This window comes from Hypomesus nipponensis, chromosome 10 (genome assembly GCF_054491055.1).
Source record: "Hypomesus nipponensis isolate SF chromosome 10, ASM5449105v1, whole genome shotgun sequence".
Classification (NCBI taxonomy): Eukaryota; Metazoa; Chordata; class Actinopteri; order Osmeriformes; family Osmeridae; genus Hypomesus; species Hypomesus nipponensis.
The window spans coordinates 5,935,205-5,953,637 of record NC_140370.1 but is presented as its reverse complement, the minus strand read 5'-3'; the positions used below and the strand labels follow the sequence as shown (position 1 = coordinate 5,953,637).

Sequence of the window (18,433 nt, the reverse complement as noted above, 5' to 3'; positions counted from 1 at the left end):
ATCGAAGACCAACAGGAACACAATCGTACCCACAATCGTACAGACTACTCTGTGTTTCCCACTTGTCTGATGTTACAGTACAGACTACTCTGTTTCCCACTTGTCTGATGTTACAGTACAGACTACTCTGTTTCCCACTTGTCTGATGTTACAGTACAGACTACCCTGTTTCCCACTTGTCTGATGTTACAGTACAGACTACTCTGTTTCCCACTTGTCTGATGTTACAGTACAGACTACTCTGTTTCCCACTTGTCTGATGTTACAGTACAGACTACTTTCTGAGCCACTTCTCTAAAGGTACAAAAAGACACTAACTGCTGAAAGCTCTAACTCACATTCATAACACTCCAGTGCCCTCTAGTGACAGTCTACAGATATAAATCCAAACCAACACGTTCGATCAAATGATTCTTGTTTAATTGGAAATGTTGATTAGCAGTTTGGAAAATACAATGAACAAGAACTTTTCGTCCAAATAAAAGATGATAGCTTTACATTCAGACAATTATAAATGTTTCATATTCTTCATGATCGAGTCCACAGTTCAAGTAATTGAATTGTAATAGTTGTTAATGTACACAATGCTCTGATTTTCATATATCATTTATTCCTAAATATTTTTTCACAAATCACTCACATAGACGTTTCAGTTTGAAACTCACACTTCACATGTTAGTAGTATCACATTGCTGATATCAGTTAGCTTTACTCCTTTGGTACAAAACCCAGCACTTGCACACACTCCAATCCTTGTTCATTACTGTACAAGCAAAGCTGGCAGTCAAACCAATCAGAACAAAGTTTTCTAACTCTGTCCTGGCTGGTGTGTGAGGATGTCTCTCTGACTCTGGTGATGATCCAGGATACCCAGGATGCACTCTGCCAGTCCTCTGACGTCAACGTGTGTGTTGGAATGGGAGGTCAACGCCCTGAGAAGATCCACTGCTCCCTCCTCCTGTAGCATACCGCAGTACTGTGCAGCTGAGGGGAAAGTAAAGGCCAGATGATACTGACCGCAACACCTGTATATAGGACTAGAATAGACTATGTAACCTGGAGGAAGATCTAGGCTCCAGGTGGCTTCTGTATAATTGAATGGGGCAGGTTCCAGTTCCTGGATGGCACTTGGAACCCTGTATACCATGCTCCAAGTAAAGAACCGTAAAAACGAGTCTCTGAGTTGGAGTCCTTCCAAAGCCCACTTGTTATGGAGTATGTAATAAGGACTGCCCCTCCCTTTCGATGCTGAAAGGGCTATGAGGGCCTGTGAGAACTGTTTTGGTGTGGTTGTGTTCCTTACCGTTCTGGCTGCAGACGAGTCTCATGGCCCAGACAGCCCACAGCTGTACTCCTGAAGGCTGGGACGTCTGCAGCAGAGACAAGAAAGGATGGAACGACCTGATGATGGGAGAGAAATATTATACAGTGTCTCATATCTGTATATGCCTGATGTCTTACGTTGTACATTTGCTTTAAACTGTCTGGTTTTTTTTGGCCCCCCAATTATTGCTCCCAGGGGAGCGATTTATGAATAAGGGAGTGTAAGAAAAACATGACACGTTTTGAGTTTTGTTTAGTCCACAAGTTCCTCTCTTACCTGTAGGAAACCATCTCACGCTCAGGTGGGGTCCATGTCATCACAGCAGAGTGCTGCAACCAGGAAGAGTCAGGTCAAAGGACTAGCAATCCAGAATGTAACTGTCACAAATACAAACACAAACAAACCAGTTGCTCCAAGATGGTGGCCCGGAGCTCCTCGTCCAGGGTCCAGGCAGCCTCTCTGGAGGTCAGGTGGGCCAGGATCCCCCCAGCGAAGTAGCGGACCCCCACCTCCACCTGGGGCCCCTTCAGCAGGCTCAGGATGTGCTCAAGCAGGTCCTCCTCCATCAGGTCCCCCTGCAGCTCCTCCACCTCCGCTATGTTGTTCTGCAGGGAGGCCAGAGACAGCAAGGGCCACGATTGGGTTGAGGGGGTCACAGGGCACAGAGTCAATGGACTACACCTTAAATGGTAAAGTAGTACCTAGTTGCACCATAGTCTGATCTACAAAAATGCATGTTCAGGCCAAGTCACAACTCTGGGCCTACCTCAAACAAAAGAACATTGATGCTGCAAATTGAACTACTCTGACAGTTCCATATGATCCAACACAAGCACAACCTACCAGAAGACCCAAAACCTTCTGCTGAACGGAGGATTCCGAGTAGTAGGACTGCACCACAGGATTGAGACAGAAAGATAGAGGGAAGAAGAAAAGATAAATACCTTTCTAGTGTTTACTACATGTTTTTTTGTGCGTGTGTATGTTCATGCAAACCTCCAGCACTTCCTCATACAGCTCCAGGCCCTGACACTGGATGAAGTGGCGAGAGGCTGTGGGTGTTTCATCCGTCAGGTTCCAGAGAGCGCTCAGGGCGAACTTGAGAGTGGAGTCCACCACTCCCATCATGGCCTTCTGCTGCACTATCCCCAGTAACTGCTGCTGGAGCGGGGGAGAGAGGAGCACAGTTGAGGGAAATACAGATACCAAACAATGAGAAACATGAGGGGAGAGGCCTGAATGAGAGGATGTTCCTGGTCATAGAAGAAGAGAAAGAAGGATAACCTACCTTCATAATGAAGATATCAGCACCCAATTGTGTGGTCTGCTCTTTCGATAACTGCAAACAGACAAGGGAAATCATTATCATCGATAGCCTGCATGTGCTACAGAGCCTAGAAACCCAGTTGGTTGTGGGGTATGAAGGAGGGGCCTGACCTTGGCCACCAGGATGGAGATGATGGCCACAGCCATCCTCTGCAGGGTGGGATCCTCATGACTGCTCAACCAGTTCATCACCAGCTTGGCAGCTTCATACCTGTAACCAGGAGAAACCAACACAGATTGGAAGGAACACGACCGGTATGTGTCTGTGTTACTTTTGTATCCTAGTGTGACACACTGACCTGTTGAAAGGGACATCTTGAAGAATGTAATCACTGCAGAGAGCCAGTAGGCAGTTTTTTTGTACCTGACAAAGAAATGGTTTGTGTTTTTCCAGCATGAATGTCTTATGTAGTTGAGTGCATATTTGCTTACTTGACTCATCTACTAAGTATTTATTAGTTTGTTCTTGTTGCCTCTGTCCTGTGTGTGTGTGTGTGTGTGTGTGTGTGTGTGTGTGTGTGTGTGTGTGTGTGTGTGTGTGTGAATGTGTGTGTGTGTGTGTGTGTGTGTGTGTGTTTGAGTGCGGTTACCTGTTGGTGGTTGGGGAAGTTCTTCATGGCCTCCAGTAGCTGACTGAGGATGGCGCTGAGCAGTCGGAGGGGGAGGCCCACAGCCAGGTCCTGATTGGTCAGGTTGAAGACGCAGGCTGTGGCCACCAGCTGGACATGGAGAGACTGGGCATGTTTATGCATCCCGTCCAATACAAGCTTCAGACAAGAAAAGCAACAATCAAAATGATGGACGATCACCTCAATGATACATTTTTGTTTACAGACATGCTGTCAAGCGCGTAGACACTACGTTCTTGATTCGTTGAGCTTGTAAAATGCTCATAAAATGTTTTCATTCGGTCACAATGCCGTTTATACAGGCATGTTTTGACTGAGATTAATAGCCATGGTGTGCTACCTTTAGGATGTCTGCTCTGGGTTTGTCCACATCACTGCTCAGGTTGTAGAGGTGAACCAGGGCCTCCCGTGTGAAGCACTCTCTCTCACTGTACCTCCTCAGGGCTTCTAGAATCTGACCCTCGTTTGCCTCCCCAGTCACCTGAGAAAACACACAGCACTCAATAAGCACGAATCAGGGGCTGTATGACTGTGTCAAGTAGGTAAATTATAGATAAATAATTTCGTTTATTTAGGTGCTGACCTTCAGGTTGCCACATCCAAACAGGGCCTCACAGGAGCCAGCGCCGGTGGCCAGCAGGCCCAGGAACACCAGCTTTGGCCTAGCCTCGACGAAGGCCCGGACCACCCCATCTGTGACCCTCTTCCGCCCAGACACGTCCAGGGAGACGAGGGCGGGCAGGACCCCTGAGCTCCCCTCCAGCAGCTGCCGCACCGTCTCGTCCCCCTCCCTCCCGTCGTCGTCGTCCGAGGGCGTGGCGAAGCGGTCGTCGGAAAAGTCCAGATGCCTGAGGGCCCGGAGGCGCCTGAGGACGGAGAGGAGCACGGCGGGGGGCATGTCCAGCTGGCGGAGGGCGTGGGCGCAGAGGGAGCGCAGGGTGGACCTGCTCCCCAGCAGGGCGGTCAGGTCCGTGACAGGGGTGCTGGATATATCCAGGTTCTCCAGCTGAGGCAGGGAGCAGACCTCCTCCAAGCCCGCGTCAGTGAGGTCTGTGTTGGCCAGGATGAGTGTCCTGATACCCTGCAGGGAGCGAAAGCTGACCTGGCCTCCGTCCTCCAGGAAGCCCCAGTCCAGCTGTAGGCCACTCAGGGTCAGCTTCTGCAGGCTGGAGCTGCACTCAGGGTTGGACGCCAGGCCTGTGAGCACGTCAGCCCCAGTGAGGCCCCCGGAGACCTGGGAGGCATCCAGCTCCTGCAGCCGGTGAGGGCAGAGGGCCAGGCGAAGGGCCTTGGCAGAGAGTGGACAGGAGCGGATGCAGGCCCTACGCAGGCGAAGCTGTCTGCAATCACGGAAGATCCCAATAGTCCTGTCATTCAATATACCTATGAGGAGAAACAACCTACGGCTGTCACAGAAAGCAACAGCAAACGGAAACAACTCATTTCCCTCTACTTGCTCATTCCTTGACACTTTCTCTTACTTACCCTCTGTGGCCATTTTGTACAGCAGCTGGTCAGCCATCTCTTGAGGGAGCAGCGGGGCCCAGTGGAGCCGCAGGGAGCCGTCTGCCTGCATGGTGCACAGGGAGTCCAGGCTGTGACACACATGGGCCAGGCACAGGTCAGCCAGGGCCATCGGGCTCTCTTCACCCTGCAGTGGACATTCATGTACAAATACTGAGTCAACTCTGCATAAGCATGGTATTATTACACATCATGTGAAAACCTGCATGTCAAGTTTCTTTTGGTTTGTGTTTTCAAAGATGGGTTTATGTTTTGGAAATACACTCTCTGAAGAACCGTACACAACCATCTTACGACATTGTGGGAAATGGAAAAACTGGAAAAGTTTTCAATTTCCCACAACATAAACACCCAAGGCATTATAACGAGACTGTTTCTGCCCGACAGTGATCTGCAATAAGACCTCTGGCTTCTAATTTTAGGACTAACAGACGAGCCATCGCGCATTAGTCTCTTCAAGTCACCTTCTAATCCAACTGATCTCTGTAAAGGAGCCAGGTGGACAATAGCAAGCCATTCTAATAGAATATTTGACAGATTAAAATGTGACTGTGACAGGAACAGGACAACCTGAGAGTGGCGAATGAGGTTACTCGACTGGGGGGCAAACTACTCACCATGTTTGAAAAAAGAAAAGAAAAAGAAAACGTAGCTCTTTAGGGAACTACAGAAATTACTCTGGGTCAAAAAACAATATTGTCTTCTTCCTGTAGGACGTCATTATTCTCCCGTAAAATGACAACTGCAGTATCTAAAACCAATAAAGTTGCTATAGTCAATTGGGTTACTGTCGCGGTCCATTTAATCGTCCAGCTTAGCACTTAGCAGCTTCAGACGGTTTGATTCCTGTTGATTGGTCAGGAATCTGAAACGTCACACGTTACGGGTCAAGCTCAGAACAGGTGATAATTACCACAGCACGTAAACACTGTGTTCGTGTTTGCAATAACGCGATATAATATCTGCTGTACAAAATGCAAGTTAATATATTTAGTTAATTCTCCCTATACTTTAGAATCTGTTTTTTATCTCATTTTACCACCAGGGGGGGTCGGTGTAACAGCTTGCTTGGCACAGATTGAAGTCTAGGGAAAAAGAAAAGACAGCAACCCTGCAGTTCTTGCTACTGAGCCCTAAGCTCAGGGGCGTCGTTAGACCCTTTTTACTGGGGAACGTGCCCCAGTATAACTCTGCTGTGCCCCAGTAGAATCAAAAATAGGAGTTTTAACAATTTACATTATTAGTCAGTCCATTCATTTAGATTGATAATCCCAGAAAAAATAAACTCAGTATCCCAATCAACGCTTGTAAAAATTAAAGCAGTTTAACAGAAAACACAAACCGATGCCCGCAGAATTCAATGTCAGTGCTCTTCTGAACTTGCCAAATAGCCACTGCAGCACGCACAAGTGTCCAGGTGTCGGACTCGCCACACAAGTCAGAATCGAGGTAGGCTAAGAAAACATTACAAAACGAAAGAAAGTTTCAAAATGATAGGCCCAACGATCATCTTATTTTGACTAAAACATAAAAACAATATTACATGAAGCTTGCTTACATAAACTATTGATGTACCTGCCAAATCTGATATCAAACTTGCGTCCCTGAATTGTTGTATAGTAGTGGGTTAAGCAAGGGGAGTTTCTATAGCCAAGTAGTGTATTGTGCGCGGCAAGCCTGGAAGAAAAAAAGGGATATGAACTGGGCCTGTGCCCCAGTAGGGCTTTATGTCTAACAACACTCTGACTGGGCATTTAAACACATTCAAATGTAGGCAAATGTTTGGCCTACATTGTCAGTCACTTCCTTTGGCTTATCCCTATAGCCAAAAGGGAATGTGCAAAAGCTAAAAGAACTTGAGCCATGAATCTAAAGCCAACGGTGGCCGAAGCCAGACCTGAAAGAGATTAATAGGGCAATAAAAACTATTTTACTGGCTATAATTCTCTTGTTTAATATTTTTTTCTTTCTTTTTGTTACTGCAAACTGTGAGACCACAAGTAAATAAAAAAATGACTTGAGTGTGTGGGGCATGGAATCAATTCAAGCTACGGTTACGCTCATTTTGTTTCCCTTGAGAGATTTTTCCTTCCAAACACATGGTTACCTACATCCAGAGCATTATTTATTTAGATTCCTCTATTATATACAGAGGACCACCTCTGTTCCAGTATCAAAAAACAAAGTTCTTCCCCTTCCCTCCAAAGTATATTTATTCAAAGTCTGATTTTACTCCCAAGTTCAAAACATTATGCCTGAAACCATCTTTGCCTGCTAAGACCTCCACGTATTGTCTTTCTAACTAAATAAACCCAGCTGCCAATAGCACTGGGACAGCCACAAGCGACATACACACCCTTGTGGGATAAACACATAAAAAGTACACCCATCCAAAACAGACCTTCTATTATTGCAGTTAAACCAATGGATGGTCAGGATTGAGACTTCTTAAAACAGGCATGATGTGAGAGTACTTGTTTCAGTTAGAATAGAGAACAGTGAGGGAACCATTTATGGTGAATGTGTGTGGGATATACAGGATGCAATTGGACTTTGGACATTTTGGAAAAAGAACAAGGGTGAAAGTATTAAGTTGCAAGTGGAAGAATTACAATGTGTGTTAGCGTCTTCACACACTGACCACAAGACTGATACCAACATGCTGTCTCTGGCTCCTCATCATTCTCGTTCAGGCAAGGAGAGCTGTTATTCTTCAGAAACACCTATGACATCAGAGGTGGTAGGCAGGGCTGCCTCCCATCCTACAGAGGAAAACTCACCATCCTTCCCTGTTTGCTCAATCTTTGTGGATCTCCTTCAACCCAACAGGAACAGTGCTGCATGTTCCCCTGTTACAGCGGCCTCTACTCTTCTAGACAGAGACTAGACAGAGAGGGGACAGGGGAGTCAGAAGTCAGTGATCACTGGACCATGGAGTACGTGCAGCTACGCAGGACCTCCAACTGAGAGGCCAGCCCTAGCTAGCTCCCAGAGTACCGCTTCCAGAGCCTTCTAGACTCCACACACCAGACAGGTAGGCACACACGTCTCTTCTCAGTCGTTTTAAGTGGCTCCTTCTCTTGCTTTTTTGATTGGTGCTCTGGTTGACTGTACCTTTGATGAGTTTCTCCTTGAGGACATGTTCAGATTATTGAACTGGTTATAGGAAACTGCTGTGTGTGCATTCTAGATATTATAGTGTGCAGATATTCCCAGGAGTCCATTCTTTTGTTTGTTTGTTTCTGGCTTCCAGTTCTTTATGACTTCATTTCATTCAATCTCTATTTCCTGTATTTCTTGCCATTATAATGTTAAGACTATTAGATGTGCAAAGGAGATCATATAAACCATCAGTTATATTGTCCACCAGCCAGTGAACAGATTTCTCTGACATAGTACATGTATAAGAAAACCCAGATGCTGACTTCTGCAACAGATGCACTGTTTTACTGAACTGGCAGAGGACACAGGCAGTTGCTACTCTAAGTCTGACCTGTGGAGAGAAGCGCTTCTCCTTCATAAATATGCATGAGAAACCGGTTTGGCTCAGGGCAGGGAAAAAAACATACTTTTGGAGACATTTTTAATAAGTCCATGAAAAAAGAGAAGCCCTGTGGCTGACTTGATGAAGACCAGTCTGGCGTTAATGAGAGACCCAGATGTAATAACTGGCTATGAGATTCATCGCTCTGCAATTCACACTGAGCCTTTGTGTAAACACTGTCACTCACGTCAGGCCAAGAGATCTAAGATTCATATTGAGCTTGTAATTCAACAGCCATATGGAATCCAATTTTTTGGAGCCAATAGCCGGTGTCAAATTATTAATAAACTGGGATTTTTTTCCCCAGCAAAAAAGCACAAAAAAAACAACTGTCCTTTGAGTAATATTGCTCCTAAAAGTGTTTATGAGCTGTCGGACAGGCCTCGTTTGCAGTTATTTCCCTTGCTGCATCGTTAAAGTAACTTACAATGAGTTCACACAAATCCACATTTAACATCTCCTGTTACAATATTTCAGTTTTGTCTGACTGCCAGACTAAATAAGTATTTTTGTTTGGCATAAAAAGTGCTTTTATCATGCCATTCATTTTTTAAACCTTTGAAGACACCTATAAAACTATTTCTTTTGTTTATGCAAGGCAATAGTTTATTATTAGACAATTATTTATTTTCTTTCCACAATGATGAAGGGTTTCATTTAGCGTCAACAGCAGTCTTGGTTAAGGTCATACTTCTGGATCTGTTCAATCAAGGACAGCTGGAACCCTTCAGTGCAGCTAAACACTTTAGAAAAGACCGGAGAGATGAATGAGTCCCCCCCCCCCCCACACACACACACACAGACACACACTCTCTCCATCCAGAACTCTTTCAGTCCTGTTTCCTCTATATCTGCTCTAATACAGAGAGGATTTGTTTTTGAAGGGTATTGATGCAAAGTAGGTCATATTGTGCGCCTGTCAAAAGTGTTTGATGACGGTTATTTAAGCCCTCTTGGCCACATCCTCAACACACGGCATTCTAGTTAGGTTTGGCCAGGAGAGCAACTTCAGTGAAGTTGGCCTGCCATTAGCCCCACTTCCTGAGCCAAGCCAGCCATTGAATATGAAAGGAGGGATCTTTCACTTAGCATGCATTTTTCAACATTGCCCACCTCTCTCTGGTTGCTCCGCTGTCAAGACCAATAAGATCAAAATGTGAGCCTCTCCACCAAAAATAGACCCCAAAAAATATTACTCATGGGGCTCCCGCTCACACATTCTTGCCCTTCATTCTTTTCCAAACACATCTTGAACCAAATGTTTTTTGAAAAGCATTTGGGTCACCTGAGAAAAATAGGACTTGAATCCTAAAGTTTGTCAAAGTTAGTCATTACCAAGATGTCAAGAGGAGGCGACTGGGTGTCATCGATCTGAGGCAGGGCTTGTCACACAAGGATGGTCCTAATCTAAACCACCTCACTGGACAAACACAAACGCTTATGTTTATACATCCAAAACGTCTCAATGTCAACTTAATCCCCGGACCATTTTACAAAGACAAAGGGATTTCATCAGTCCACACGATGCAGGCTTAAGGATTTGGCAGTCAGACTAAGCCATGGAAATGAATGAGTATGAGAAACAGACCAAACACACCCTTGATATGAAGCTTAGGATGGAGGAACACACAAGAGAGAGTGAACTCAGACCATATCAGGACTTCTTACCGATTTAGGCAGGGAAAAGTGCAGTTGAAGTGGTACATCTGGCCAAGAATAAAGCAATGTATTTAATTAGGATCGTTGAGGTCTGCTAGTTTTCCCATTTTATTTTGAAGTTCGAGACACTTCATTATTCGACACAGTTATTGTTGGGCATCTAGACAGGACGTCATGCATTCGGTTATCCTAATTACTGTATGTTGGCAGTTACAGTGGTTTTAAACACATACAAGGTTCCACTACATTGTGGGATCTTGATGTTTTTTTTTATGTTAACAGACTCTTTTATATTTCCTAGGTCCTCAGCTGACACACAGGCCTGCTGGGGGAAAGGAAAAGAAGAAAGGAGCTATGGACCCCAGGACATGGAGCCTGCTGGTCCTGGTGGGGCTGTCCCTGTGGGGCGCCATCGAAAGCCTAACCAGGGGCTCCCCCCTTAAACGGAGACGAAGGGCCTCTGAGGAAGGGGCGGTCGGGGAGCCCAAGAAGTGTTCGTACACCTTCCTGGTCCCCGAGCAGAAGATCAAAGGCCCTATCTGTGCCAGCCGGGTCCCGTCGACGGACAAGGACCGCGTGACGCGCCTGGACGTGGCGGCGGTGCGGGACCTCCTCTCCAAGCAGCGGCGCGAGATGGAGACGCTCAAGCTGGTGGTGGACGTGGACGGCAACATGGTGAACGAGATGAAGCTGCTGAGGAAGGAGAGCAGGAACATGAACTCCCGGGTGACGCAGCTCTACATGCAGCTGCTGCACGAGATCATCAGGAAGAGGGACAACTCCCTGGAGCTGGCCCAGCTGGAGGGACGCATCCTCAACGCCACGGCAGAGTCTCTGCGCCTGGCCGCGCGCTACCGCGAGCTGGAGGTCCGCTACTCGGCCCTGTCGGCCGTGGTCAACAACCAGTCTGTGCTGATCGGGGCCTTGGAGGAGCGCTGTCTGCAGGTGTACGGGCGCCGGCACGAGCAGCCTCCTCTGGGACCTCCACTGGTGCAGGTGGTTCCGGAGAACATCCCTGTCAGCATCCCACGCTTCACCAACGAGATCCAGACGGACCCTAGCAGGACGTTCCCCCGAGAACGGGGCTCCCGCTCTGGGCCTTCGCCCACAGGCGGCACCCTGGAGGTCAAGAAGCCACCACAGGCCAACTTCAGTGCTGAGGGTAAGACAAAAAGCTTTAATGAATGGTGGACTGGACAGGGTGATCTTTCGAAATTCTGGGTGACTGGGATAGGGAATGAGAGGGACTGTAAAATAGACTGGTAGAGTCTGAACAATGAAACAACTTAACGGTCTATGGTCTTATTTTGTTAAGGATCTGCACATTCAGCTAAAACTAGGTGCAACGCAGACCTTGATGGAAATAATGTTGTAATGTCTGAAAACAGGTAGGGAGGAAAGAGAAGGAAAGAGAAGAAAAGAGAAGAAAAAGAACCAGCCCATGCAATTTTACTCATCAACCGAAATTCCTGACACATTTAGATCGTACCCATCCAAGAATAATAAAGTGTTTAGGATTTGAAGGCAGCAGTGTAGGAAACTGAATCCTCTCCAGGTTTATTCATGCAACAGCAAGGACACAGCCCAGGCTGGCATGACATGGTTTCACTAACCACAAAGTAGCAGATATTCGGGTTCACCTCAAACCACCAGCCAGGTGGGTGGACCTGCCCAGTCCTAGAGACTGGATTTATCATATCAGACCAAAGAGTCACCATCTCACACCCAACAAACTCAGTGCACTACTCTCTCATGTAAATCCTGAAACAAACTATGTCTGTCTGTTGTCTGTCTGTCTGCGTATCTGCCTGCCTGTCTGTTTGTCTTGCTGTCTGTCTGCCTTCCTGCCTGCTGTTTGGCCTGCCTGCCTGCCCTGGCCTTAGGTCCTTATCGAGACTGCCAGCAGGCTCAGGAGGCGGGCCACAGCACCAGCGGCATGTACCTGCTCAAACCAGACGAGGCTGAGCGGCCCATGCAGGTGTGGTGTGAGCAGGGCCTGGACAACGGAGGATGGACCGTCATCCAGAGCAGGAGGGACGGATCCATCAACTTCTTCAGGAACTGGGACAACTATAAGGTGATGACAAATGCATCCCTGTCAAACCGCTTTTGGTAGGGAACTACTCCTCCAGAGACAGCAGAGGGTTGTTACATGACCTATCCCAAGGAACCATCTGGGGTCCCAGGGAACGTTTCCAGAGCCCAGACCCTGATGTTTTCACTTAAAGTAACGAGTGTGTCAGCATATTTCTCGGAGGCGATTTAGTTTTAGATTCCCATTATGAAATTTGAGTCGAACCGGCATGAAGGTATGTTCCACAGCTCAATCTCTGCCTTTGCACTCCAAACCACCAGAGTGCTGGGCAAGCTATGCACATCATAGGTCTCCCCCTTAAGCAGATGAGGTGAACTATCTCCGTTGGCCTTGGTGATCCAGTGTTCCATTCCGACCTGCCAGGCTAACCTATGTTTAACTGAAAGTCAATTACTCTGTTCAGCATTGATTTGCTTCTCCCACAAAGCGCCACCACATCTACACACATGCAGTAAAGCAAGCCCCTGACAGAAACCGCACATCATTCATCATCTTTGCATGATCTAGTTAATCCACAATCAGAAACCACAGACATTTTGCGTCAAGGAGCTCTGGAGAAGGCAAACGGCCAGATAGGCCATAGTTATTCGACAGGGACATGGGGGCTGTTTTGCCATTAGCAGTGATCCAGGGTTTGTTAGGGGTTGAAAGATGTAGCTTTGAGTCCATGTTAAAGAATTGCTACATTATAGGATTGTTAAGCTTTATAACAAATAGCCTAGACAGTTCAGATCGGGTTTGATAGAATTTCTGATAATAATTGTCATGTGCTCTGGCAAGAGTTCAGTGATTATCCAACAGACCACAAAACAAGATTATAGTCTTTCTAAAATAGATAGTGAGACACTGCGTTCCTACAGTACATTCTTTTTCATTCTCTTTCTGAACAACCCATACCACAAAACAAACAACTAACTTCATAACTCTCCCCCTGTCTCAGAATGGGTTTGGCAACATCGACGGTGAGTACTGGCTGGGGCTGGAGGGCATCTACAACATGGGGAAGCAGGGCGACTACCGCCTCCTGGTGGAGCTGGAGGACTGGGTGGGGAAGAAGGTGTATGCTGAGTACAGCAGCTTCCACCTGGAGCCCGAGAGCGAGGGCTACCGGCTGAGGCTGGGCACCTACCAGGGTAACGCCGGAGACTCCCTCAGCAGCCACAACGGCAAACAGTTCACCACCCTGGACCGAGACAAGGACGCCTTCTCAGGTGGCAGACGCTCTGTGTTTTGTTTCTGTGTTTTAACTTCACCTTGGGGGTGCTTCCTCGATTTTCCGTCAATGTAATTGTTGACCTGTGTGTGCATGTGAGTTTACGTAACGCATGAGGCAAACGTTCCTGGTGGTTCCATACTAATGAGCCATGTACTGTGTCCACACAGGTAACTGTGCACACTTCCATAAAGGTGGCTGGTGGTACAACACGTGTGGTCAGGCCAATCTGAACGGTGTGTGGTACACCGGCGGGGTCTACCGCAGCAAGTTCCAGGACGGAATCTTCTGGGCCGACTACGGGGGAGGGTTCTACTCCATGAAGGGGGTCCGCATGATGATCAGACCCATAGACTGAGGCTAGGGGAAGGGCATGGGCCGCCTAACCTTCAGCCATGTCACAAAACGCTCACTGGAGCTCCCATCACACTCACAGACATGGAACGGGAAACATTAATGTGTGACAGCGATCTCACCTTATTTTATATCAAAACCACATATCCCAGTTGACTAAAGGTGGAGTGGGATAAAGTGCCTTCATCCTCATCGTAGGCCTGGCTGTGAGGGTTGACCAGAGTCAAGAAGCTTTAGGTATCCTGTGAGCAGCATCTTGCTGGTAGAGCAGTGGCTTTTCCCGCAGGCTCCAAGATCCTGTTCGACCTGAAACAAGACTATGGTATTACCTGGGGCTTCTAGACTTAGACAAGTGATGGCTAGACCAGGCCTACCTTTTAACAGGGAGACAACAATGAGAATCCATCAGAGGGTATGGCCATCATATATCCATGCTATTCATAGACCAGAGACTAAAATGGTAAGGCAACTAATTATAGAGGTATGTATATAGCTTTGAGTACATTTGTAATAGCATCTTGAAAGTTCCAATGCAAGTAACATGAAATGCTTGATGGTGTATGAGTACTATTAAATATTATAATAACGTGGAAAATGGACCAGGCGTCCTGAGGAAGCAGTAAATTATCTTATGGAAAACATTCTCTCTTTGCTGTATTTGTGGCAACCATGGACCATGTCCTGCTTTGTGTTTGAACAGTTACCTTGCAGTAGTGTATGTGTGTTGCTGTTTTGCGTTTCTCATTTTGCAGCTGATTAAATCTCAATGTGAGCCTGTGAAAAACAAGTATCTTTGGAAAACAAATCGATGGAATTACGGTTTGTTTTGAGTGGTTCTTGTGCTCTGAAAAAATGCCAACAAAGCAGAGAGTAAGTGAGAGGCATGGGGACAGACAACGAGAAACACATTTCAGACAGAACGGATGAAGAGGAAGAAAAGAGAAGAGTGGGGAGGTACTGGGATGGAATCTGTCCAAATTTCCAAGTGTTTTTTTCTCTCTCTCTCTTCCTTTTAAATACAGAGAAATTCTTTCCGCACAAAAGTGCTTGGGCTGTATCTTAAAATATTTTTTCATTCAAAGGGTCACGACTCCCTATGGGCTGTACAAGCAGCCTCCATCTGAAGAGTAAATAATCGCACAGGAGAGGAGAAAAATAGACCTTGCTGTACTCTCCCGAACACTGACAGTAAACCCATATCAGAAAGACTCTGCCCTTATCCCTCTGATTAACGGATTCTGTATGTCCCCTAACAAAACTGTGTATTTTAGTGATGCTTTGGAGAATTTCCACAACAGAAAATGACCAAATATAATCAGCTAATTCCATCATTCAATGCAATAGCAGCAACATTACACCCAGTAAGACCAAACCAAACTTACCATCACCACCAGTCATCAAAATGTCTATTAAAGATAATCAGGTTGTTAAAATAAACCAAATGGGGCACTTCAGAGTTTAGAGTAGTTTGGAGACAGTTAATCGGTAAAAGAAAATGTAAGGCCAATTATATAAACACGAACATGTGTTTAATTTACATAGTACGTTAGGGCCAGACTGGAACAGACAATCAACATAAACAGCTCTAGAAGCAAATGTAAAACTGGATGTCTTGGACAGTTTATCCTGGGTCATTCTTATCAAATAGCCAGAAAGATTGTGTCTTTTTCCATTAAAATGTGTGTATTTTAACATTTTTGAAAATCTAATTGAAAATCTCTAAAAAAACTTCCCAGTGTGATTAGAACTGCACACAGTAAATAACTATCTTCTTCATGTTGGTCCTACTGTATGGGTGATGACTTTGTGTGCTGGTATGGCTGGAAGGGAAAGAGAGAAAGAATTTTCCATGAACGACTAAGGTACATTTTTTACAGATTGTCTAATATTTGCATTGGACAGTGATGGGGCCTCTCAAGGTGAGCAAGGCTGGTAGAGAGAGATGGACCGACTGCACAGGCTACCATCTGTTAAAAAGCTCAGATTCCAGAGCCTTACCCTTCTATTAACATCACTGTATTGGTTGTTAGACAAACAGACAGACAGACAGACAGACGGTAGAAGTAGAGTTTAAGCGTATTTGTCTCTTGTTGTTTTGTTTCACTTATGACATCTCAAACACAATAAAAAACCCACACAAGTCACTTCCACCATGTGGTCCACATGGGTGAGGTTTGTCTGCCAGTAACTGTCGCAGTAACATATTCCATAACCCTGATACTTTGCATAGTCACACACCTTCCGTTCTCAGCCCTGTGCTCTCAGAGGCTGGAAGAGGCAAGGTGACATCTTTGGCCCTGGAGAGAGACCACACTCGAGCCCAGGAAAACTGGTAAACACATTGGTGGTCTTCAGGAGACTGATGGAGGTTTCAGGAGTGAAAGCCAACTCTGTCACAGTGGACTTGTGTGGAAGAACACAGAAACAGTCCTGGGCTTAGACCATTTGCGGAAAATGTTTGTGGGGCTTCTATGTGCCTGATGTTTGCTCAAGGACATCCATTGCTGGGAATCCCCATAGAGACCCATTTATCTCAAACTATTTCACAAACAGCCCTGTGAGCCTCAACCAGCCAATGGTGATATCATATGAGATGGAAACCCATAGACTGGGATGGAACAGGGTACCAAAAGTGCCCCACCACAAACCAATGTTTTTCTTCTTCACAGAGCCAATTCATTATCTTCCTCCATGAAGACAGGTCTTAGATTGATCGTTTTTCTTTGGGAGCTGGGAAGTCTCAGTCTGAGACAGATGGAGTTTTCCTCTTACATAAATTTACGACATGGTGTGATATTTCAGCAAGACATATAACACAGAAGTGTTTGCCAAGCTTTAATGTAATTTGTTTTGATAGCACACAAACGCAAATCCCAGCATTGTATTTAATCCAGAGATAATAAATAAAAAATAGGACAACTTGAGCCTTGAAATGATAACTAGTTTATTTTTCAAGCCAAATTTCAACATCAGTTTAGCAGATATTAAAATCTGCCAGCATTCAAAGAGCATTTCACTTCATCAAGATATTTCCACGGTCTACTTTGCTATATATGATGAGATCTTAATGACATGTAGGCCTGATGTACTGTAAGTGTTTCTAGATTCAAATTGAATGTCTATTTTTCCCAAATAAAGTAGCAATGTCCGTATATTCAATAACACCAACCGTATTGCTTTGTAAGCTCCAAATTACCCTTTTTTCACAAATTGTAATATGAGCCATGTTTGAGGTCATGGGTCAATGTCTTTTTTCAGTCTAGGAAGGGAGTTATTAGGCCCCGTGCCCATATGCTCAGCTGTTTTCGTGGCCTAGTTAAGACAAGTTAAAACAGAAGGGCCCCACAGTAAAGCCCCGCAAAGGAAAATGGTGAGCTAATATGTTGAATTACTTATTCTAGTTCTGCTCTCAGAGCACAAAGAGCACAGAAAACAAAAAAAACTGCTGAACCGAATTGATTTTCCAACTGTGTTTTCTTAGCAAATTGTCCCCGTTTTCCGAGGGACTATATTTTCGCTTTTACTTAATAAAAAAAGATACAAACAACATTTTTGATACTTGTCACTGTCAGTTAATTTCGCAGCTAACATGAAATGATCTAACACTCACCTAATAGGATAATGGTTGTGAATTGTAGGGCATTGAACTTACCTTCCTTTGTTTATTAGGATTCCTTTGTCAGAAGGAAGCCTATTGTGTTTGTTGGAATTATTATTATTATTCTAGTAACCTATTTGGCCCAATAACTCAGGATCTCCTTGGTAAAATGTTTTGAGATGTGGCACATTGATACAACAGGCCGTGACTAACCCCCTTACCAAGAATGGCCCACATTTCACCTGAGGCCATGCCCAAATGTCCCCTTTTCAAAGTGATGGCATTTCCACACCATTTGTCCAATTCTTCTGAAAAGCGGTGTACTTGCCTCATTTCTCATGGGGAACAAAAAGCCTCAAAGCTCCATTAGGTCCGCCATGATATAGTGAGAAATTTGAAACACCAGCTAAATCAAAATGTCAGCCTTCTGGACACTGGACATTCATTTTTTGTTATACCTGGACAACAAATACAGCCTTGTTATAGTTGTTCTGGTAGTAGCTAGAGCTAGTAAGTGGTAGCTAGTGTACGGTCAGAGGTTCAAAATCAGCCACGGCCATCTTTTTATATTTTTGGGATTCTGACAGAAATACCGGTTTCTGGTCTTCTGATCAATCCTCCGGTTGTCAAACATAGCAATGATTCATCTGTGGTATCCAAGGGTGGGCAGAATATCCAATGGGGGGACAGAATATCCAATGGGAGGACAAACTATCCCAAGGTCTGTTGACGTCCAGGAGCAAAGAGTTACATCCTCCACGGCCTGCCTAGTTCTTATCTCGTAGTGTTGACACTTTTACTCTCAAGAGTTCTGAGACCCACTCCAGTCCCATAGTGTTACCATTCAGCCTCCCCTGACAGCATACTGATCTATTGCATTCCTCCTCACACCAAAGGTTACATTCCCCAGTATATGGTACACCTTTCACAGACTTATAAACATCCTGGTGCATAAGTTCATTATTATCTGTTCTAATTGAAGCGTTGATTACATTTGGAATATATGTTCAGCATTGTCATTCCACATTTAGTAAATCTGAGGTATTGATTCTTCTTTATTAAACAGAGACTGATAAAACATATGAAAAAGCAGCCTATTAGCAGTAGCCAATATATTTAATTCCCCCACATTTGCAAATGTTTTCCTCTGAGGTAAATACTACACAA

At 45.4% G+C, this 18,433-nt stretch overlaps 2 protein-coding genes across 2 annotated transcripts; one reads left to right on the top strand and one right to left on the bottom strand.

Moving 5' to 3' along the window:
• Positions 1–417: 417 nt before the first annotated feature.
• Positions 418–5,637, bottom strand: LOC146271028 (protein zyg-11 homolog). Its single transcript, XM_084707478.1, has 14 exons — positions 5,421–5,637; positions 4,765–4,930; positions 3,863–4,662; positions 3,620–3,760; positions 3,241–3,417; positions 2,950–3,014; positions 2,762–2,861; positions 2,613–2,663; positions 2,321–2,482; positions 2,168–2,215; positions 1,729–1,929; positions 1,601–1,653; positions 1,304–1,401; positions 418–984 (listed from the first exon to the last, which is right to left on the bottom strand). The coding sequence occupies exons 1-14, from the start codon at positions 5,421–5,423 to the stop codon at positions 809–811; spliced, it is 2,241 nt and encodes a 746-aa protein (XP_084563604.1). The 5' UTR covers positions 5,424–5,637; the 3' UTR covers positions 418–808.
• A 1,707-nt stretch (positions 5,638–7,344) lies between these two features.
• On the top strand, positions 7,345–17,208 carry angptl1b (angiopoietin-like 1b). The gene is made up of 5 exons (XM_084708183.1): positions 7,345–7,837; positions 10,308–11,168; positions 11,890–12,083; positions 13,042–13,312; positions 13,485–17,208. The coding sequence occupies exons 2-5, from the start codon at positions 10,361–10,363 to the stop codon at positions 13,670–13,672; spliced, it is 1,461 nt and encodes a 486-aa protein (XP_084564309.1). The 5' UTR covers positions 7,345–7,837; positions 10,308–10,360; the 3' UTR covers positions 13,673–17,208.
• Positions 17,209–18,433: the final 1,225 nt, after the last annotated feature.

Coding starts and splice junctions, on each gene's coding strand:
- LOC146271028 (XM_084707478.1), bottom strand. Junction 2,664..2,761: donor TCTCCATCCTGGTGGCCAAG/GTCAGGCCCCTC, acceptor GTCTGTTTGCAG/TTATCGAAAGAGCAGACCAC. Junction 1,930..2,167: donor AGAAGGTTTTGGGTCTTCTG/GTAGGTTGTGCT, acceptor GCCTCCCTGCAG/AACAACATAGCGGAGGTGGA.
- angptl1b (XM_084708183.1), top strand. CDS start 10,361: ATGGACCCCAGGACATGGAGCCTGCTGGTCCTGGTGGGGCTGTCCCTG. Junction 11,169..11,889: donor GGCCAACTTCAGTGCTGAGG/GTAAGACAAAAA, acceptor CCCTGGCCTTAG/GTCCTTATCGAGACTGCCAG. Junction 12,084..13,041: donor GGAACTGGGACAACTATAAG/GTGATGACAAAT, acceptor CCCCTGTCTCAG/AATGGGTTTGGCAACATCGA.